At 52.5% G+C, this 21,357-nt stretch overlaps 3 protein-coding genes across 7 annotated transcripts; 1 reads left to right on the top strand and 2 right to left on the bottom strand.

Annotated features, from left to right (window-relative positions):
- Positions 1-469: 469 nt before the first annotated feature.
- AGPAT1 (1-acylglycerol-3-phosphate O-acyltransferase 1) lies at positions 470-9,671 on the top strand. Of its 2 annotated transcripts, none has more exons than XM_042986054.1 (7): positions 470-799; positions 6,458-6,666; positions 6,884-7,017; positions 7,311-7,486; positions 7,623-7,718; positions 7,844-7,916; positions 8,431-9,671. In XM_042986054.1, exons 2-7 carry the CDS (start codon positions 6,467-6,469, stop codon positions 8,613-8,615), a joined length of 864 nt encoding a protein of 287 aa, XP_042841988.1. In that variant the 5' UTR covers positions 470-799; positions 6,458-6,466; the 3' UTR covers positions 8,616-9,671. The 2 variants fall into 2 exon arrangements, with proteins under 2 accessions (XP_042841988.1, XP_007093338.1); XM_007093276.2 differs by lacking the exon at positions 470-799 and adding an exon at positions 2,314-2,616.
- EGFL8 (EGF like domain multiple 8) lies at positions 9,593-17,402 on the bottom strand. 4 transcript variants are annotated; one of them, XM_042986053.1, is made up of 10 exons: positions 17,386-17,402; positions 14,266-14,320; positions 11,660-11,786; positions 11,326-11,448; positions 11,114-11,223; positions 10,920-11,015; positions 10,642-10,812; positions 10,489-10,568; positions 10,253-10,406; positions 9,593-9,985 (listed from the first exon to the last, which is right to left on the bottom strand). In XM_042986053.1, the coding sequence occupies exons 3-10, from the start codon at positions 11,758-11,760 to the stop codon at positions 9,900-9,902; spliced, it is 921 nt and encodes a 306-aa protein (XP_042841987.1). In that variant the 5' UTR covers positions 11,761-11,786; positions 14,266-14,320; positions 17,386-17,402; the 3' UTR covers positions 9,593-9,899. The 4 variants fall into 4 exon arrangements, with proteins under 4 accessions (XP_042841987.1, XP_007093337.1, XP_015398004.1 ...); XM_007093275.3 differs by lacking the exons at positions 14,266-14,320; positions 17,386-17,402 and adding an exon at positions 12,235-13,201; XM_015542518.2 differs by lacking the exons at positions 14,266-14,320; positions 17,386-17,402 and adding an exon at positions 12,241-13,201.
- Positions 13,291-20,784, bottom strand: PPT2 (palmitoyl-protein thioesterase 2). The gene is made up of 9 exons (XM_042986052.1): positions 20,716-20,784; positions 19,592-19,785; positions 19,186-19,339; positions 18,629-18,724; positions 18,433-18,540; positions 17,590-17,673; positions 17,386-17,470; positions 14,266-14,320; positions 13,291-14,092 (listed from the first exon to the last, which is right to left on the bottom strand). The coding sequence occupies exons 1-9, from the start codon at positions 20,723-20,725 to the stop codon at positions 13,949-13,951; spliced, it is 930 nt and encodes a 309-aa protein (XP_042841986.1). The 5' UTR covers positions 20,726-20,784; the 3' UTR covers positions 13,291-13,948.
- Positions 20,785-21,357: the final 573 nt, after the last annotated feature.

The raw sequence follows: 21,357 nt of genomic DNA, 5'->3' as shown, positions 1-21,357 counted from the left end.
ATTGGTCCAAAGGGTAGGGGTGAGGTTTGCGCAGTCCCGCCCTTGCACAATGATTATTGGCTGATACAGTCTCAGTCAGTATGCAATGCGACGGGATTGGTAACAACTCGATACGTCCGGTCGCCCGACCCGGGGGAGCTTTATTCGTCTGAGTAACTGCCAATCATAACCAAAGGCCATAAGCAATTGGTTCGGGACTACACAGGCCTCGCCTACTACAAGTCCCCTTTCTTTCCTTCACTTCCCCTTTCAGAGAATGTCCGGATTCCTATTGGGCTTTGGAGCTTAGGGCTCCAAAGCCCTTGATTGGCTGGAACTCGATAGAAAATGGTGGTTAAGGAAAGTGCGCATGAGCTGCAGGCGGCGGGAAGAGGTGGGCCAATCCTGTGAAGGTTAAGCCTTCTCTGGTCCCACCCCTTCACCTCTATCTTGTCGCCATGGTGACTGCACTACGATTGGCGGGGTTTGAGGTTCAAAGACTTTGGCTCGGCCTCATCCGGGGCCTCCGGCTGTGGTCTCTCCAGGCTGATTGGGCCGTTTCTTTCACCTCTGATTGGCCGAGATCGGAAAAGACGGCGAAGAGCTCGGCAAGAGAGCAAGTACTAGGGTCTCAGGGTTCAAAATGGCTCCGGCCTCCTTCGGTGACGTAGAGAGCAGAACTTGGCTTCGCCCCTCCCTTTTAGTGAAGAAGGGAGCAGAACTGGGATCAGCTCGACGTTTGGATTGTGCGAACACATATCTGCGGAGCTGGTGTTAACCCATCTCCCTCGGCTGGAGGACTCAGCCCGCTCCTCCTTAGGTGATTTGCAGAACAGAACTAAAGGCCCACACCTTTTTAATGTGACACAGTATGACAGAGTTAACCTCGACTCCGTTTTAAACCTTAAAAGCAGGTTTTAAACCCTCTTTGTGAGTGGGTACCGAGGGGGCAAGGCACGCCCCTTTTCGGGCGACCCGAGGCGGAAAGAGGTTAGGCCTGCCCCTTCCGTCCTATAATGTATCCCGCAGAACTGGGGTCTTCCTCCAGGGTTGGACCCCTGGGACTTGGGCAAGGTGCTTCAGAGCTTGGGCATATTGTACGAGTTTGGGTCTTTTCTACAGTCAGTGACCCTCACTGTGGCCCAAGGAGCAGAACTAGGTAACAGCCTTCCCACTCCCAGTGTTCTTTGCATCCTCTACCTCAGGGAGAGTAAATTCAAGCAGGGCGAAGGTGTGTCTGGCAGCGGGGACAGACACAGGCTGAGGGCAGTACAGCAACACCCAGATAAAAGGTCCCACGTGACTCAAGTGAGGCATGGTGAGAAGTTGGGAGTTCCCTAGAGGAGGGCGGGGGAGGTTAAAGTACCGGAGGCCTGTCAAGGTTCAGGAAAAAAGTTACTGAGAGGTGGAAACAAAGAGAGGAGTGATGGATGATCCTGGTAAAGGAATGTGGAAGTATGGGAAAGAGGAGATCGAGGGCTGGAGAGGGAACAGATACATGGCTACAAAATTAAGGAGGCATGCTCATCCCAGAGTAATCTAGCATTCTCATTTTTTTTCAAAAAGCAACCCTAATGCCCAGTTTTCATTGGAAGAAAAGATGCACCCAGACTCTGTGTTGGGGAGGGAGGCTGTCTCACACCGCCTCAGTGACTAGGGAGACTGATAGGAAGGAACTAGAAAAGAAAAAGTACTGAGGTTAAATAAAGAGCATGGGAGGACAGGGGCAGGGAGAGGGCCTGAAAGTAAGTATCCCTTCTCTTTAAAGACCAGAGAGGCGTCTGGAAGAGGGAGCCGGGATGCTGGGAGCTAATGCGGGAAGGGGTGGGGAGAGCAAAGGTCAAAGAGAACCGGTAGAGAGCTGGAGGGCCAGGTGAGGTGAGATGGGGCCCTTGAGAGAAGACAGGTGAAGAACTCAGTGCTTGGCATTTAGTAGGTGCTTGAAACTACCTGGAAATGAACGGGGGACAGGAAAGAGGTTTTTGGAGAAGAGTTGGAGGGAATAAACAGCGGATAAGGGAGTTAAGGAGAAAGGAAGAAACCCAGTGAAATTTCCAGGAAGAGGAGACCTGATGAAGAAGGAATGGGCAAAGGAAGGAATACAGCACCAAGGGACACACAAGCCGTGTGTGCTGAAAGGGAATTGGAGGAAAAAAGGATGCAGCTGGAGCCAGAGAAGGCCAGAGGCGGAGGCAGAGCCCAGCGGAGCGCTCGCGGGGCGGAGCTACCGAGAGCCCACTGGTCGATGCGGCGAAAAGATGCGTGGGTCCCTGGGAGTCGATTGGCAAAACAGGCCGCCCATCACCGCCCTCTACTTCCTGGCCAGCCCCGGAAACCGGCAGGCGTTGGGGAGGGGTAGGGGGGGATAGCGGCAACAGCAGCCCCAGCCCTCAGAGAGACAGCAGGAAGGGAGGGAGGGAGGGAGCTGGGGGGACAACCCCCCCACCATTCCTACCGCAATGGGCCCAGCCTCCCACTCTCACCTCCCCTCCATCGGCCGGGGCTAGGACACCCCCAAATCCTGTCGCCCCCTTGGCACCGACACCCCGACCGAGGCAGAGACAGCCACCCGCCACCACCGCTGCCGCAGCCTGGCTGGGGAGGGGGCCAGCCCCCCGGGCCCCCCACCCCACTGAGGTGGGGGCGGGAATGGGATGGGAGGAGGCGGGAGGAGGGTGCCGAGAGGGACTTGGAGGAGGGGATGGGGGAGAGATTGGGTCTGGGAGGCGGACTGGGGAGAGGGTTGCTGGGGAAAGGAGAGGGGCCCTGAGAGGGAGGAAGGATGGAAGAGACACGGCGGAGACCCTGCGAATTTGGGATGGGGGTGTGGACAGGGCCCTGAAGAGGGAATTCCCGACACCTTCCCCAATTCCTTTTCCTGCCCTTTGGCCCCACATGACTCTTGGGGGGTTGTGGCCGGGAGAAGGCGGTTTATTGCCCTCCTTCCCCCAGCAGAATTTGCTTCCTAGGAATGCCCTCAGACACCTCTGTTTCCATCTAGGCACAGGACCTTTCTCAGTGGCCATCCACACGGGGCTAGATCCTTACTGACACACAGATGCTTTGTGGGGGGCCATGTTTTCTACACTGAATCTGTGTGCCTTTGACATGTTTAATGGCTTATGTGCGGCTAGCTTCTCCCTATGCTATCCATGGACTGTGGAGAGATGATGTGTTATTTTCCATCAGAATTGCCCATTCTCATATCTTATGTCCATATCTCATGTCCAGTCTTGACATTGTTCAAATGTGTGAGTTTTTATATATTGCATCTATTATGTGGTTTCATGTTTCTTGCACATTTTATGCTTTTGCGTGTTTACTTTTTGCGTGTAAAGGTTATACCTTCCTTGTTTTGGTTCGTATGTTATGTCCATGATCCTGTCGTATGCAAGTCTTCATGTGTGGTATCCTGTGGTTTAGTTCACTAGTGCACACTCATGATGTGATCGGATTGGCCTGTTTGCTGCATGTTTTCCCAGTCACGGTTTACACCGCACATACGCATGCTCCTTCGCATGATATGCTGATGTGACATGACCGCAGCATGTGTGCTTCTGGTTACACATTCTATTTATTTAATAATTTTATTGACAGTATATTTTGTGAGTCATATGCCCATTAACCCATATGGCACTTCACAGTGCTTATAAATCTTTCGACATTTCTGCTCCGAAGAGGGTCACTTAATGTCACGTACTAGAGAGAAAGGTAACTGGGCCTCCATGTCCCCAGAGAACCATTCCCATATGCCTTACCTTGCTGACCTTCCTGGTCTATGTCTTTTCACATACATTATCTCTCTCGTGGCTGTGTACAGTCTGTGTTCATGGAGCTCAGTGCATGCCTCAGGTCAACCCTGCTGTGCACATTATCTGTCCCTCACTCTTTTTGCACTGTTGGCATGTATTTGATGACAGCAGCATCTTTCCCTGGTGGCATGTTAATCCCCATTCTGTATGTTTCTCTTTTGTGTGAGATGGGATGTACCATCTTGATTGTTGTTCCTCCCTCAGTGTGACCATATAGTGTATGTGTATATTCAGAGTAGGTTACCGTTAGGCTTTTTGTTGTGTTCATTGCTTTCTTGATGACTTTTCTTTTCATAGTTAATAGTCCTCAAGAGTGTAGCTATCTGATTCATGATTGGCTCTGTCATTAACTATGACAGGCTGTGTATACAGCCTTATAATCTGTTCAGCATGTTTATTGAGCACTATCTCCTCCTTCTGTCCTGGGTATTGGGGAAATGACAGAGTTCCTGCCCTCAGGCTGCTTACAGACTGGGGAAGGAAACAAAAATGAGCAGTTACTTACACTGTGGTGTCAAGATCAGTGGTTCTCAAACTGCTGTGCACATCAGACTCACTTGGAGGGCTGTCCCTCACTTGGGGGAGTTAAAATACCTATTCTTGGGCCTAAGGCCCAGAATTTGATTCAGGAGATCTGGGGTGAGGTCCAAGAATATGTATTTCTACACTTTGAGAACCAGTGATCAAGATAAAAGTGTAATGAAAACTCAGGCCAGGAGGGGTTCAAGAAGACTTCCAAAGTGTGACGCTGAGCTGGGTCAGGCAAGTGAAAGACAGAAGGGCATTCCAGCCAAAGGGACCAGCCTGTTCACAGCACAGAAGCATGAAAGATCATGGTGTGTCTGAAGAACTGAAGTAAATCAATTTGGAGCAAAAAGGACTCTTGTGGGCATGTGGCCAAAGATGTAAGCAGAAGTCAACTTGTCGAAAGGGCCTTTTAGAAGACGGAGAAATGCTCAGATTTGTGTTACAGAAAAATCTCTGTGGTTGCCATGTGGATGACGAATTGGAGGAGCAGAGTTAGGAACCTGTCGCAAATAGTCCAGGGGAGAGAAATGCTGGTCCAGACTTACAAGGGCAGTGGGATAGAGCAAATCAAGCCTATAGCTTTAGAGTTGGCAGAGTCTCCTGTTTCCTCTATTGCTTCTGAACCTTCACTGGTTGGCAATGGCCTTTACCTTTGAACACAGTCCTTCCTGTCATTAGAAGACAGTGACTGTAGCCTTGCTGAAAGTGACAGGTATTTGCCTGAACACCTTTTTGTGACTTGTGACCCTGCCCCCAGCAGTAGGACAGAGTGGAGGAAGGAGGAAGAACCTAAAAGGCAGGTTCTGTGTGCCTGCACCTCTTCCTCCTCAACTCTTTCCTCTCCCAGGGCAGATGGTGTGAGTCGCTTTTACTCTCTCCCCTCTTTCTTTCATTTGGTCAGGCCTTAACATATTATATACCTGCCTGACCAGGTCGCCTCCGGTGTCGCTGGAAGGGAAAGAAGGAGGAGTAAGGGTTTGTTTGCCTGCCTGCGGAGGCAGGATTGATAGAGGCAGCAACTCCTGGTATGTCCATGGGTTTATCTGGAAACAGGAAGGGGAGGGAGGTTGGACACCTTGGTGGAGAGGGATTTTTCTAGTTATGCATTTACTTTCCTTTATCTGTTACTGGGTGTGATTGTAAGTTTGCATGTGTGTGTCAGTGGGTCAGTCTTCGTATGACTGTGTGTTTGTGTTTTTGTTAGTGACAGAGCCTTTATTCTTGCCAGTCTGCCCTTGAGAATGTCTGTGGGTGTTTTGTGCCTTTCACTGTATTTGCTGTCTGCTGTGTGTCCACCTGTGTGCATACATACTGGCCGCAGCATAACTGTGGTTAGGAACACAAGCCACTTAGGTTTCAACTAGGAAGTGCCTCTTAGGAGCCATATCACCACAGGTAAGTTCTTTAACCTCTCTGGGCCTATCTCCGAAAAATGTAAATTATGTGGTTCATATTTAAGGTTTAACATAGTCTATAGATCAACCCTAATCCAACAGATATATAATAAAAGCCACGGTGTAATTTTTAATTTTCTGGAAGATACATCAAAACGTAAAAAGTAACAAGGTGGAATTAATTTTAATAATATATTCTATTGAATTCAGTATCCAGAAAGGTTGATTTCAAAATGTAATCAATACAAAAGATTATTAATGGGATATTTTACATTCTGTTTTTCATTCAAAGTCTGAAATCTGATACATATTTTACACTTCCAGCACAATTCAGTTCAAACTAGGCCACATTTCCAGTGCTCGGTAGCCATATGTGGCTGGTGGCTACTGTATTAAACAGGTATAGACCATCCTAAGACCCTTACCAGCTACAAGTGTTTGTTATTGTTATTGTTGTCCTATTATCACACGTCTGTGAGTTGTGGGTGTTCATGTGTCATGTCTCTTGTCTTTGTGAATATTTCTGGAGGCTTCTGAGAGAGGGCTGGGTGAGCAGTCCCGAGCTCCTGTTCCCACCGCCCCCATCCTAGAGAGGCTGTCTGGGCAGGTTTTGACGGGAGCCCTGACCCCGTCCTGTGTCTCTGGCCCTTGTCCTCCTAGCTCCCCAAACCGTGCCTTCTGTGCCTTGCCCGTCCCACTCCCCTCCAGGAACGAGGCCCACTGTCTCTTGCCGGTCCCCTGCAGGTGGCCAGAATGGAGTTGTGGCCGGGGGTATGGCCTGTGCTGCTGCTGCTCTTCCTGCTGCTGCTCTTCCTGCTGCCCACCCTGTGGTTCTGCAGCCCCAGTGCCAAATACTTCTTCAAGATGGCCTTCTACAATGGCTGGATCCTCTTCCTGGCGGTGCTCGCCATCCCTGTGTGTGCTGTGCGAGGACGCAACGTTGAGAACATGAAGTGAGGGCCAAGGGGTTTTGGGTGATGAGAGAACCTAAGAGTCCCAAGTGAGCAGTGGGTGGGGAGGTTGTGGGATGTGTAAGGAAGATGGAGAGAGCCCAGGGACAAGGAAGGAGAGAGAACTGCAGATGCCCAGAAAGGCAGTGGCGGGGGGTGGGTGAGGTGTGCTGATGGACATCAGTGGGTCCTGCTGGAACCCCTTGCCGTGACCCCACAGGATCTTGCGTCTGATGCTGCTCCACATCAAATACCTGTATGGGATCCGAGTGGAGGTGCGTGGGGCCCACCACTTCCCTCCCTCACAGCCCTACGTCGTGGTCTCCAACCACCAGAGCTCACTCGACCTGCTTGGTGAGACCCCTCGTAGGGCATACCTCCCCCAGTTATGCCCTTCCCCCTTCCCCAGAATCTCTTCCGCTAGGGGTCCGCAACTCCCCTTCGTCTGGACATTGCTCCCTTTCCCTTTCCCCCAGTCCTTCTTACCCTCATAAGTAGGCTAATATGTACTTAATCACCCCATCCTCCTCAGGGCTTCCCGCCCCCTCTCCCCTATCTCCGTCCTTAAGAATGTGGGAGATGGCCTGTTTCCCATGACACTTTACCTCTACCCTGATCTTCACTCCCACCCCCGACCTTTGCCTTAGGGATGATGGAGGTACTGCCAGGCCGCTGTGTGCCCATTGCCAAGCGTGAGCTGCTGTGGGCTGGCTCTGCTGGACTGGCCTGCTGGCTGGCAGGAGTCATCTTCATCGACCGGAAGCGCACTGGGGATGCCATCAGTGTCATGTCTGAAGTTGCCCAGACCCTGCTCACCCAGGACGTGAGTCCCCTGTGGCAAAGGGGGGTGGCAACACTGGGGAGTAGAGCAGGGCCAGCGGCCCTCAAAGGTCCATTACAGCCTCATGACCGTTTTCGGACCCCTCTGTGTATGTCTTCTTGACCTCTGTCTTCCCCAGGTGCGGGTCTGGGTTTTTCCAGAGGGCACGAGAAACCACAATGGCTCCATGCTGCCCTTCAAACGTGGCGCCTTCCACCTTGCAGTACAGGCCCAGGTAATTACTATTTCCCCCTCTGCTACTGAGCCCCCAGCTTCCACCATTCTTTTCTTTCTTGGCAGATGTTTGTCATGGGGGCCTTGGAAGGGAACTGTGGGCTGTTTGCTTTTCCCTTTCCCCAGGTTCCCATTGTCCCCATAGTCATGTCCTCCTATCAAGACTTCTATTGCAAGAAGGAGCGTCGCTTCACTTCGGGTGAGGGCTCTGAGTAGATCTGGGGCTGGGGGTGGCTAGAAAGGCCATGGGAGAGAGAGGGTAGACATCCCCATGAGACAGGAGGATTGGTCAGTGTCCGAACTGAGATGTCCAAAGGATCATCCAGTGACCCCACATCAACTAATAAATATTTATTAAGCGCCCACCATACCCTGCTACATGGGTAACACTTGATCCCTCCAGCAGGGGCCATTACTGCCCAGAGGGAAAGATAAGACCTGTGTGTGCAAAGCTGTAGTAACACTTGGCAGTGAAAGCTAATCCTAGATGATGGGGGCTGGAAGGGTGCTAAGGAGGTGTCCGGACTGGGAAGGCTTTGTGCAAGAGGGCCTTAAAACAGATAGCAGCTGGCAAGCAGAGGGGCAATTGTCCAGGGTAGGGGGAAGAGAACTGAAAGGTTGGGGAGGGAGTAGTGGGAGAGCTCAGGAACTGGGCCCTGCCTGTGAGCAAAGGCCTAGGTAGACAGCCCATGATGGTGCTCACCCCCTCCCAGGGCGATGTCAGGTACGGGTGCTGCCCCCAGTGCCCACAGAAGGGCTGACACCAGATGACGTCCCAGCTCTGGCTGACAGAGTCCGGCACTCCATGCTCACCGTTTTCCGGGAAATCTCCACTGATGGCCGGGGCGGTGGTGACTGTCTGAAGAAGCCTGGAGGGGTGGGCGACGCCCGGCTCTGAGCTCCCTTCCCATCTACCCCCATGTTCCTCCCACACCTACCAACCCAGTGGGCCCTGAAGCAGGGCCAAGCCCACTTCCTTGTTTCTCCTCTCCCCACTGTTCTCCTCTTTGGAATCTTCAATTTCTGAAGTGAATGTGGATATAGCACCACTCCTTGCCCCTTCCCAGTTCCCCCCATGGACTCTCTTGCCTCGGTGCAGTCTCCACTCTGACCCCCACCCACCTCCTGTGCCATCTTGTCTTTGGGACAGTTGCCTCCCCCTCATCTCCAGTGGCTCACCTACACAAGGGTGGGAGCACACCATCCTTTCCCCAGGGGACCCTCTTCTTTTGTGATCTTCTCTCCCTCTCCACCCCACATTGGCCAGTGGACTCATCCATTCTATGGAACAATACCCTACCACAAGTCCATGGATTCAGTGGACTTATCCGTTTGTGAGGACTCCTCACACTGTGGCTGGAAGCAATGCCTGGAACATTCCTGGCTTATCCTGGGAACACTCCTCAGCACCCTCACCCTCCCTCCCATGGAGCCTCCTATCAGTGGAGGCTGGACTCTTCTCACTCAGAGGTTTCATCCTGCCCATACCCAGGTGCCCAGGGGTGAGCATACTCCTAGATGCCAGTTTGGTCTCCACATTTCTGCTTCCCCCCATCCCTGTGGTACAGTTCTTCAGTGGTCCTGGCCCCAACCCAGTCCCCTGCAGCCCGGCTGTACCATTCTAACCAGACACAAGGGGAAGAGGCAGACATTAGGTGCTGCACTCACTTCTGCTCCCTGGGAAGTTGGGGAAAGGAACTGAACCCTGGCTGGAGGGGATGGGAGGGCTTTTAATTTATTTCTCTTTCTTTTGAGGCTTCCCCTCTCTGAGCCAGTTTTCATTTCCTCCCTGTGGCATTAGCCACTCCTGCCTCCCACCCCAGACCTGTGCCCACAACTGGGAAGGTGGGCTGGGAGCAAAAAGAGAGGGTGGGACCCAGTTTTGTGTGGTTTTTATTAATTATCTGGATAACAGCAAGAAACCCGAGAATAAAGATTGAGAGAGAGAGAGAGAGATCTGGGCACTTTCTGGCTGCATTTGTTAAGGCATTGAAGTGGTTCTCGCCTAGGCCACCTCCCCCAGCCAGAAGACTCAGGGGTGGGCCCAAGGCACCCATCTTTTCCCCTTCCTTCAGCTCTCGTAAGTTTCCATCACTCATTGCTCCTTAGTGGCAGATAACCTTATCTTCGCTTCCCCAGCTGGCCAATCCCAGAGGATTAGTGGGGCCAGTTTCTGTATAAATTAGGGGGCAGGGGCTCTGGAGGGGTTCCTTACTGGCCGCCGATTGAGATTGAGGCCCGGGCCCAGGCTGTTGTCCTCACAGGAGCCTGGTGAATGACAAGGAGGCAGACACATTGGCTGTGGACTTCTGGGGCTGCCAGGGCACTGGAGACACTCTCACCCAACAATAAGTGGACTGGGGACAGGGTACCAGAAGAAGGGGTGAAATATGGGTATCTGAGGAGTATGCGGAGACTGAGTGTTGGGGAAGGGTTTGGGGAAAAGAGAAAAGTGAACCAGGGAAGGGTGTCCAGGAGAGCTGGGGGCAGCTATTGGGGATGGGGATTCAAGCAGAGAAGGGCATGAGGACTTACAGGCACCTAGCCTCTCCTCCAGCAGCAGCACTTGGTCGCTGAGAGACTCGATCCTGTCGCCACGGCCCCATAGCTCTGCCACCTGTTCCGGCTGTAGCTCTTCAGGTGGCATGGGCAGCATGGCTCGGACCCAGGCCCCGGCCTGACCTGCCCACTACAAAGGAAGGGACGCTTCAGAGTGTTGGGGGTGGAGCACACCCTGCCAAGAGGGGTTGGACCCAGGCACCAACATTCACCTGCTCCAGCCGCTCCAGGCGCCCTTGAAGCTCCCAAATCTCCTGTCTCAGGGCACGCTCATCTTGTTCTGCTTCCCGAACTGGGACAAAAGAGGGCATGACCCACTGCCCAGTTGAGTGCAGGCCCTCATTGCCACCCATGCTCCCACTCACCTGCCACACTGAGGATGTTGGCACCAGTTGGGGGCTCCGGGGCGCCCTCTGTGCAGGTGCGCCTGTCCAGACCCAGCACCAGGCCTTGAGGACAGCCACAAGTGAAGCTGCCTGCGGTATTGAGGCAACGGTGCGAGCAGAGGGCAACACCAGTCCTACATTCATCCACGTCTAGTTATGGGAGAGAAGATGGGGGCTGAAGGGTGGGGGCGAGCTGGCACCCCAAAGGTATGAGGTCCTGGTGCCACTGTATGGGGGTGCAGGGCGAGGTGACTCACCCACATGACAGTGCTTCCCACCCCAGCCTGGGGCGCACTCGCACTGCTCTGGCCTAACGCAGACGCCTCGGTTCTGACACGGCTTGGCACAAATGGCTGTGGGCACAGAAGGGTGGTTCAAAACCAGACCCACTGCCTGCCTCCCCAGCCCTGTGGGGCACCCTGACCCCAGGCCTGGGAAGACCCAGTCTCACCATCACAGGTGAGGGCCCCTGGATGCCGCTTCTTCCAGCCCTGGCAGCACACGACGTGGGTCTGCGGCACCTCCCTCCTCACCTCCCTCCACGCCACACGGTATGTGGTCCTGGAACATAGACCCGGCTCTGAACATTGGTTTATGGGTTTTGGTCTGGGTTCTTGAATTTCTTCTTGAAAGACTCCAGAGTCCAGCCTCCCTATCCCTCACCTGTAGGTGCTGCAGATGCGTCTTCCATCACACATGGTCAGGTAGGGCTTATACACTGGTTGGCTGTAGGACTCGTTGTAATGGAGGGGGACCACGAGCATCTGCTTGGAGCAGACCCCCTGGCTGCACCCATGCCAGAGAAGGTAAGACACATTCAGTGACCTGGGAGCAGTCAGGAGTCCCATTTCCCTTAAGTCTCCATTGAGGCCCTGCCCTCCCTGGAGGTGACCACCTCACCCCCATTCTAAACTTCATGGTTTTGCCACCTGTTGACGCCCCACCCCCAGCAGGTTTTCTGAAGACCTCACCCCTGGACCTGCCCCCCTGTCATCACCTCTCTTTGAGGGATCCACCCTTGGCCCCCTGGACTGACATCAGTAGCAGGAGGAAGGAGAGTCCGCCTAAGAGACTGCACGGTTCATCCCTGGACCCCATGATTCTCCTTGACTCCAAACTGCAGGCTGCAGGCAAGAAGAGGTTAATGGAGGCCATTCCCGTCTCCCATAACTTTTCCAGCTCCAGCCCCTCCAAAAGCAGTCTGCTAGTGCCCTCTAAGGGAGTTAGTACGTTCACTTGTACACATTTGCACTAGCCACCAGGATTGTCTACACCTGCGTGTACATTTAACACGACCCCTTCATCCAGCACAGCATGGTCCAAGCATGCATGCAATTGCACACCCCAACACACTCCCTCCATCTTCTCTACACACACACTCTGCCCATAACCTTCCTATCTGTAACAAACCCTCTTCTATCTTAATTTTTCTACCTTCAAAGTCTCAGATATTCACCATTACACCCCCTCACACCCTGCACACAAACCCATGCACCTGGAAACTGCACCTTAAACACATTCCTACTACCCCACATACCCACACCCTCACTCCTACCACACTCCCCAACTCACACTCACACTAAGGCTCATTCCCCGTTGACACTGTCTCCCCACCTGTCTTTCCCTCTCTCCCGGAGACTTCCAGCAGACCAGCCTCAGCAACAGCAGCTCAGACTGGTGGGCGGGTTGGGCAGGCTGGAAAGGAGAGGAGGGGCTGGGCCAGACAGAATCCTCCCATCCCTGCCCCCTCCCACAAGCCTCCTTCACAGCTCCTGCTTGATCAGCTCCATGGGTCTAAGTCCCACTACCTTCACCACCACCCCAGCAAAGGGCCCCCTAGAAGTAAATTCCAAACTCTACGAACCCCCTTATTTCTGGACTCCCCAGATCAGCAGAGGCTACCAGCTCTGTAACACCACCAGTACCCCTGGCTCTTGACACACCCCTCAACCCAACACAGACTCGGGGAGAACTGAGGAACAGGGAGAGAGAGCTGGCAGAGAAAAGCAGGGTCAGGTCATGGGAGAAGAGGCAAGATTCAATGAGGAAAGAAAGGAGGGCAAATCGTCACAAAGGGACAAGGGGGGGGGGTGGGAAGCCCATGGCACTAAGGGGAAATTGCCCCCATTTGATGATGACATTTGTTAGGGCCTGGGGGTGGGGGGCAGAGTTGAGTCAGCCACCGCCCCCCATGCCAGAGCAGACAGGGCCCTATTGTCTCCACCAAAATTCCTTCTTTTAAGGAAGAGGAGGCTCATTGTCCAGCCCCTCACCCAACTCAGGCCTACAAAGGTCGAAAAGGGGTGCAACAAATGCCCACCCTGACCCTTAGCCCCCTCGTCTAGCCTGGGGGTGGCAGACGCATTCCACCCATGAGGCTAGGGCACAAACCACTGAAGCCCTGGGCTCAGCCCCCCAGGCTTAGGCTGGAACAGGAAGAGAATTGTCCTCTGCAGGAAAGAACCCACAGAGAATCAGGAACCCACACAGAATGGGCATTTAGAGAGCGGAAACGCCAAGGGGGTCCCACCCCACACCAGGCATCCGGGCACCCAGACCTCAGGCTCTCCATCCCCACCCTCCTTGGGGAGCCAGGTCCCCCTCACCTGGAAAGGAGCCAAACCACACTGAGGAAATGGACTTTTATTTCCATAAATACAGGGTTAACACCCATTCAATGGTAGCTAAAAGGGGCTGGGGCCTCAAAGACACTAGGCTCCCAGGGGGTACCCCAACACTGAACAGAGGGACTGGGGGATCCCCAAACCTGAGATGGGCCTCACAGGCCATAGATATTCCCCAACACTGACATTTCAAGAACGGAACTGTCCCCATAGGGGAGCCTCAGAACCCCACTCTCATGGGTAGTCCTTCCTGGGAGTTGGGAGGGCTGAGAAAAAGGGAACATGGGGAGAACAGGAGCTAAAAATGTCCTGAGTGGCCTAGAAGGAGACCCCTGTAGTGGGCAGGGGCTGGGTTCTCCTATACAGCCAGAGACAGAGCAGCCACAGCAGCAGGAGCAGCCACGAGATAAAAACCTGGTTTCTCTCTTCCCGGCCTTGGGAGAGTGAGAGAGCGTGGAGCAAACCCCAAACATGAGGTTGGGGAAGACCAGGATTTGTCATCTACAGAGGAGCACAGGAAAGGAGTCCTGGGAGCCCTGGTTGGTGGGGGCAGTGTGGGAGCAATGGGGTGGTTGCAGGCACACCGGAGCTCACATCTGCTTTCCAAGGCCACCGCTTGGTCTCTGGGCTGGGAAGTTCCTGAGGGATCCCTGAGGACATCCTCAGGAGAGCCAAGGTTCAATGCAGGTCTCATAAAGGGTACGGTTGGAGTGCCAGGCCGTATGGGAGATCCCAGCCATCGGACACCTCACTATGGCTCCCCGAGCCAAGAGAGTCTTCAACCCAAAAGAATCCCGCAGATAAACCTTCAAGGTGGGCAAAGAGTCATAAAAGGAGAAACAAAGTGAGCTCCTCCTGGTGTCCCAGGTCCCCTCCCCACAGGGTGAACCCTTCAGCTCAAGGGGTCAGTGGCAGGGAGGGCTACAGACTGAGGTGGGGCTGTGCCAGAAGAAAGGGGAAGTCATCCCAGGGGGCTCACCAGTTGCTCCTCCATCTCCAAGACCGTCTCATTTGCATCATAGAAACCAAAGAAGCTACAAAGAGATTGAGGGTGGGCAGGGGAGGAGGTTATCAGGAGAGCGGGAGAAAATCAAGGTAGGCTAGGGGAGGGACCTCAGGAACTCATGGCCTATTGGGAGATAGGCAGCAAGGAAGACACCCAAAATATTCAAGTGGATATCATGTACCTCACAAGGTGACACAGAGGCTACAGCATTGCTTCTACAGAGTCCCATCAAAAATGCAAACCTGAATCTAATCATGAGGAAACAGCCAACAAACCCAAACTAAGGGACATTCTACAAAATAGTTCAAAAATATCAATGTAATGGACGAAGACAGAGGAAATACCCCAGAAAAAAAAAAAAAAAAGAGAGAGAGAGAGAGACTAAAGAGACACGGGCAAGTAAATGCAACACATGATCCCAGGTTAGATCTTGGACTACATTTTTTTTTCCCCCTATGAGGACAACTGGAAAATATTTGAATAAAGTCTATAGAGTATCTTATTGATGTTAACTTCCTGACTTTGATAATTATATTGTGGATATGTAAAGACAAGTCCTGTATACACAAAACAGATACTGACACACTGAAGTTTTAGGAGTAAAGAGACATCATGTCTACAACCTACTCTCAAATGGTTCACAAACACACCTATACCCCCATATACATATTTAGAGGGAAGAAAGAATGAGGACATAAACATGGCAAAATGGTAACCTTTAGAAAATCTAGGTGAAGAGTACACACAATTGTTTTGTAATACTTAAGCAACTCATTAAGTATGAAGTTATTTCAAAATAAAAAGGTCTTAAAATTTTGAAAAGTAATATTTAATTGGCATGGGCAGTGAGTGGGCACTGACCATGAACAACAAACGTTAATAGTGCTAAGTCCAAGGGACAATGGGAACAAAAAAAGACCACCCCGCTGGTTTTAGAGCACCAACAAAGCCTTCCCAGTGAGGTACTCTCCACTAGGGAAGGCTGATCCCCCAGCAAACGGAAGAGCAGGAGCAAAGGTACAGAGGTGAGGCCCAGTTGGGCACATGGGGGAGCTGGGTTGGAGGCCTGAAGGCCACATGGAGGGGCTGGATTTCATCAGGTATAGGAGAGCAGTAGGGGCACACAGACCTGGATGTGAACTCCAGCTCTGCCACACACTCCCAAATGTATGTGGTTGAGCATATCACTTATCCTCTTTGTCCTATTTAAGAATACTTCCTTTTCAGAGAGGAAGTGAAACACCCTGGTTAAGTTAGATAGCCTGACTTCACCAGTTACTAACTCTATGAATGGAGACAAGTTATTTAAGCTCCTTGCACCTAAGTTTCCTTACATGTTAAACAAGGATAATAGTAATTACCATGAACCCTGTCTCTTTATATGTCAAAGGAGGATTAAAGGAGATTTATTTGAAAAGTACTTAGAATTGTGCCTTGGGACATAAAAGGTGCTATATAACTGTGAGCTATTACAATCTTCAGAGGGTCATAGATGTAAAATGAGATAGAATAAATCCCAACCCTTGCTATTATAAGGAACATGACTCCTTCACTTAAAACCCTCCAATGCCTTTTTCATCTCACTCAGATTAAAAAATCAAGGGCCATGGTTGCCAGGAGCTGGGGGGAGGCAGGGATGGGGAGTTCTTGTTTAATGGCTATGGAGTTTCAGTTTGGGAAGAAAAAAAAGTTCTGAATATGGATGGTGGTGATGGTTACACAAGAATGCCAATGTGCTTCATTGCCGCTGCACTGCACACTGAAAATGGTAAATTTTATGTTCTGTATATTTTAGGAAAAAACAAAAATAAAAAACAAGGGCCTTACTTTGCCCTACAAAGGGTCAATATTACTGGCTCCCTGCTACCTCTTTCATCTCCTCTCCCACCCTCTTCCCAGCTTCCTGGGCTCTAGCCACACTGGCGACCCTATTCCTCACACCAGCCCCAGGACCTCTGTAGGTGCCACTCCTTTTCCCTGAGTCGTTTCCCCCCCCACCCCCAGATTGTTGCACAGCTCCTTCCCTCACTTCCTTAAGTTTCTACTCCCATGACAAGTCTTCCAGGACTTATCTGGCCACTATCTGACATAGGGTCCAGTCACCCTCTAATCCCTTCCCCTGCCTGTCTCATCACCACCTGACATACATATTTGCATCTATTTTTCTGTCTCCCACACTAGAAATTAAACTACGTGAGAGTGGGGACTTCTCTTTCATTTACCGCTGCATCCCAATGGCCCAGAACAGGGCCTGGGCATATATACAGTGCTCAATAAATATTTGTTGAATGACTAAAGGAGCTTAGGTGACACTTCAGATCACTCATGATGAATTGCAGCAGAGGCCCACACATAGCACAATGGAGCCATAGATTTTCCTGAGAAATCGGATGGAGGAGATAAGGCTGGAGGCTATTACAAAAGTCCAGGTATATAAAAGAGGTAGAAGGAAACGTGGCATGGAATTATACACACACATCCTACCAATGGCGATTTCCTGGTTTTGATACTGTGCTGTAGTTACATAGGATGCAATCACTGGGGGAACCGGGCAAAAGATACCTATGTAGGACCTCTCTAAACTATCTTTGCAACTTCCTATGAATCTGTAATTATTTCAAAGTTAAAAGTTTTTACAGGGGCGCCTGGGTGGCTCAGTCGGTTAGATGTCCGACTTCGGCCCAGGTCACGATCTCACGGTCCGTGAGTTCGAGCCCCGCGTCGGGCTCTGGGCTGATGGCTCAGAGCCTGGAGCCTGCTTCTGATTCTGTGTCTCCCTCTCTCTCTGCCCCTCCCCCGTTCATGCTCTGTCTCACTCTGTCTCAAAAATAAATAAACGTTAAAAAAAAATTTAAAAAAAAAAAGTTTTTACAAAGCAGGGGTTTAGGGATGGAGAGGAAGTAGAGTCTGACGGGCTAGATACAAGGCATTGAGGAATGACTCCCAGGTTTTGTTGTTGAGTGACAGGATATATGGAGGATGGGAGCATTAGCTGACCAGTGGGAGGTACAGGCCAGTTTCAGGCAGGAGATTAATTGTTGGGGGCTAAGGGGTATCCTTAGCCAATCTTTGGGCCACACAGTCCCATATTACCTGGACTGCCAGGGGGTAATAACACCATCATCAGGGCCCCCAATCAGCACCAGGCGGCCCACACGAAGAAAGTTCTTCCTCCATGCTAAAGGGTGGGAAGAAAAGAGCCTGAGTCAGTCACAGGGGTCAGGCCAGGTTGGAGAGGGAAACACAGGGGGTTGGAGAAGCAGAAAACGGGACCCAGACAGGAGCCTGGAGTCTCACCAGTGGCATTGGGATGATCTCTTTCCCCATTGATCAGGGCCAGAAAGCTGCTGGCGTTGAGGTACAAGTCATCGTGGTGGGGGTCTAGGTACAAACAGCAGTTAGAAAGATAGAGAAGCAGGGAAAAGAAACAAGACCAGAGTCTGAAAAAACAACCAGGAGACTACAATAGCAGGTAACGTGAATAGTATCAACAATAATAATAATTGTAAACACGATACCAAACACCTTTGTCCAGCACTTACTATGTCAGATACTGTTCAAAGTACATTACATTTGTTAATTTATTCAATCTTCACAAGCACCTATTGGGTAGATACTAGATTATTATTTTACAGATAAGGAAAACAGCCACAGTAAGGTTAAGTAACTTGTCCACAGTCACCCGACAGGGTCAAGCTTCAAACACAAGTAGTCTGGACCCAGCATCCATGGTCTTAAAAACTACACTAGGTGTTTGCAAACTATGGACCATGGGCCAAACCCAGCCCACTGCTTACCTGTATAAATAAAGTTTTTTGGAACACAGATACATGCATTTACATATGGTGTATGGTTGCTTTCAAACTACTGTGGCAGAATTGTATTTGCGACAGAGACCATATGGCCTGCAAAACCAAAAATATGTACTATCTGGCTTGTGATCTCTGCACCAGACTATACTCTGAGGTGATAAGGTAACACACACAAAGCATTCTGAACAGCGACTGTTCACACAGTAAGTGCTCATTACATGAAGTTATCTTCATCATCACTGCTGTTGGTTATGGTACGGGTGGGAGCAGCCGGCCCTACCCTCCAGGGCGCCCTCTCATGGAGTCCCGTTTGGCATCCCCTACTCACCGTGCCAGTAGTTGCAGATGGAGAATTCCTGGCCCCAGGGGCTATAGCAGATCCGATAGAGGTTAGACCTCATAGAGGTAGGGAAGAGCCACTTCAAATAGTCTGTATCTGGCAAGAGAACAGCAGTATCAAGTGGCCCCAAACCTTTGTGTCCTCAAAACTCGGGGCCCCCTTTGACCTCACGATATCCGCTCACCTCCATACTGTCCCATTTGTGGAGAGGAGAGAGAGATGAAAGAATCCACATTGTGCTCATCCATGACAGAGAGCAGCGCCCGGCACACCAGGCCCCCTGAAGGCAGAACACCACATTGGACAGGGACTCAGGGACAGCCAGGCCAACAGCCTCTCCACTAGGCACCCCCCTCCACCCACCACAATATACATAAGGAGACTGAGGCCCAGAGAAAACAGGCACACCCTGTGGCAAAAGGCTATATACATCATGTAAGTGACAGAGCCAGATTAGATTCTGGGTCTTCTGACTCTAACTGTAGAGTGTTTTTTACTTCCCCATTATCCCTTATTTCCAAGAACCATGGGTAATGGCAAAAGGGGACAGCAGTGCAGGGAGCCTCCCTCCCACTCAGGACACAGAGATAAGACCCAAGTGCTGAAGGAAGTCAGAAAAGTAGGGCTCAGGTACCAGGGCTGAAAGAATGTGGTTCAGAAAAGGGGACACTAGAATGTGTCCCTCAGATAAAGATCAAGCCTCAGAGAGGGCTTAGGAGTTGGGAGGGGGAGGGCGCCTACCCTGCGAGTAGCAGATGAGATGCACCCCTTGAGGGGCCTTTGCCATGATGGGGGCCACAGCCTCTCCGAACCCTTGCACCTGTTCCCACAAGGGTCGCAAGCTCTCTCTCCCATCGAAGAGATCGAGCACTGTCACCACAGTCCCGGGGTGTGTCTGTGGGAAGGGGGCAATGCTGCAACAGGGGATGGACTGTGGAGCCCCTCCACACCGCCCCCCTGGGCAGTGTCCACATGCCTAATTGTGCCCTGCTAGAACCAGGGATCTCATCCCCCGATCTCCCAACGCCAGCACCAGCTCCTCCAGGAACTGAGCAGGCCCAGAATGGCAACTTTCGGTTCCCCATTCTCTTTCCCCAGCCACTACAGACGCCTCCAACGCCCCACAACAGGGTGTCCCCTACCAGACCTCGTTGATATATTCCAGCAGGTGGCGGAAGCTGTACGAGCTGTCAAAGAGCCCGTGCACCACGATGACCGGCTTGTAGGGAGCGCGATGGGGCGCGGGGGCTGCCGGCAGCAGCAGCAGCGGCAGGAACGGCAATAGGAGCAGGATGCCCGCCGGGGGCAGCCGCAGCCCCCTGAGCCCCAGCATGCTCCCGCCTGAGAAGGGGGCGATGAGGGCCTGTGAGAGAGATGACAACACACCCTCCCCTCGAAGCAGACGCCTGGCATCAAGAGCCCCCTCCCCGCCGGTGCTCACACTAGGTTCAGGTCACAAAACAGCCTACTTTTAACTTACTTCAAGGTTGTGGGGAAACACACACCCCTACACATTGACGCACGGACGCGCACCCGAAGCCCCGCCCCCAACTCTACGGGGACTCGGTCCCTAGGCCGAGGATCTTCTTAATGCATCATCCCAGCCATGCACGACCCTGGGTTTTGCAAGAAAGACCCCCGAGCAGCAGCGCAGGCTTCTGGAGAATGCAAGCTCCCACCTGGCCTAGGTCCGTGAGCCTGGCTCCGCCAGCTGTTTACTTCTCCCTAGACTGGAACCCGCAAGGTGGGGGGAGGGGAAGGGTGTGAAGAGAGCTCGCGCAGGGGAATGACGGATGGGAGAGGGGAGGCTGCTAGGGGTCGCGCTTCGCCGTCACGTCCGGGGCTTTCCCTGGCAACCGTGCCCGCGTCCCCTGTAACGCAGGCCCAGGACTGGAGGGGCAATGGAACATTCCACTGCACTCCGCGAGCGGGGGAGGAAAAAGACAGAGCGATCCATTTTAGACTGGTGGGGAGAGGAAGAAGCATCAAACAAATCCTGGGAATCGTGAGAAGGCCAGTTCTGGCCCTGCCAGGCACCTGCGACACCAGGGTCCGAATTCCTGGTCTCGATTCGCCCCACTTCCCAATTCAGGCGTCCGGCTCCGCTGCGGAACGTGAAGTTCCCCTGCCCCCGCGGGAGGTGGGAGGGCGCTGCGGAAAGGCAGTCCTCCGCATTTTGTCTCATGCCACCGGATCAGGGCTGAAGCCAGCCCAAGCGGACCCCTCCCCATCCCCACCCGCCCGCCGGCAGGCCCCAGGTCAGCGTCTTACAACTCTTCATTATGAAGTGCGTGTAGTGCCCTTGTCTCCAGAGACGCGAAGAGTCCTCGAGGCCCCTCGAGCTAAAAGTGCAGCCTGGCCCAGTTTCTCCTGGCCTACTCTACTCCACTCCTGGTACATGACCCACCTCCAGGGGGCGGAGGGCCCCTGGGGCAGCGCTGACTCACGCGTGCGTGGTTTGCACCAGTCTTTCAACTTGAGAGACCCCCCACAATCGGCCTTTAGCCGGGAGTTCCTGTGTGCGGCTCCCGACGCAGACCTTCGAACCCCTTCCAGACTTCCGAGCTCCAGACGTCCCGCAACTCCGCCTTGATCCCTACCCGATACCTAGGTGGGCTTTTGCTTAGCATTTAAAGACGCTTCCGTTGAGAAAAGGATTTCGAAGCTTGTCTGAATCCCTCCTGTTCACAAGGTCTTTGCCGGTCTAAAGTCTCTCAATAAAACCAATCTGTGCCCCGAGTCTGTAGTGTGAGGATGGGGTGGCAATGGGGGGTCGGGGGCTCAGGCAAACGCCTTGGAAACTGGAACAACCAGCTTGGGGCCGTGACCTAAATGTCTGGAGCTCTGTAGGCTCCACTTGGACGCGAGGGCGAGGACACAGCCCGGGAAGGCGACTGCCTCGGGTGGGGGTTG

This window comes from Panthera tigris, chromosome B2 (genome assembly GCF_018350195.1).
Source record: "Panthera tigris isolate Pti1 chromosome B2, P.tigris_Pti1_mat1.1, whole genome shotgun sequence".
NCBI classification, from domain to species: Eukaryota; Metazoa; Chordata; class Mammalia; order Carnivora; family Felidae; genus Panthera; species Panthera tigris.
This window is presented reverse-complemented; position numbering and strand designations above follow the sequence as displayed.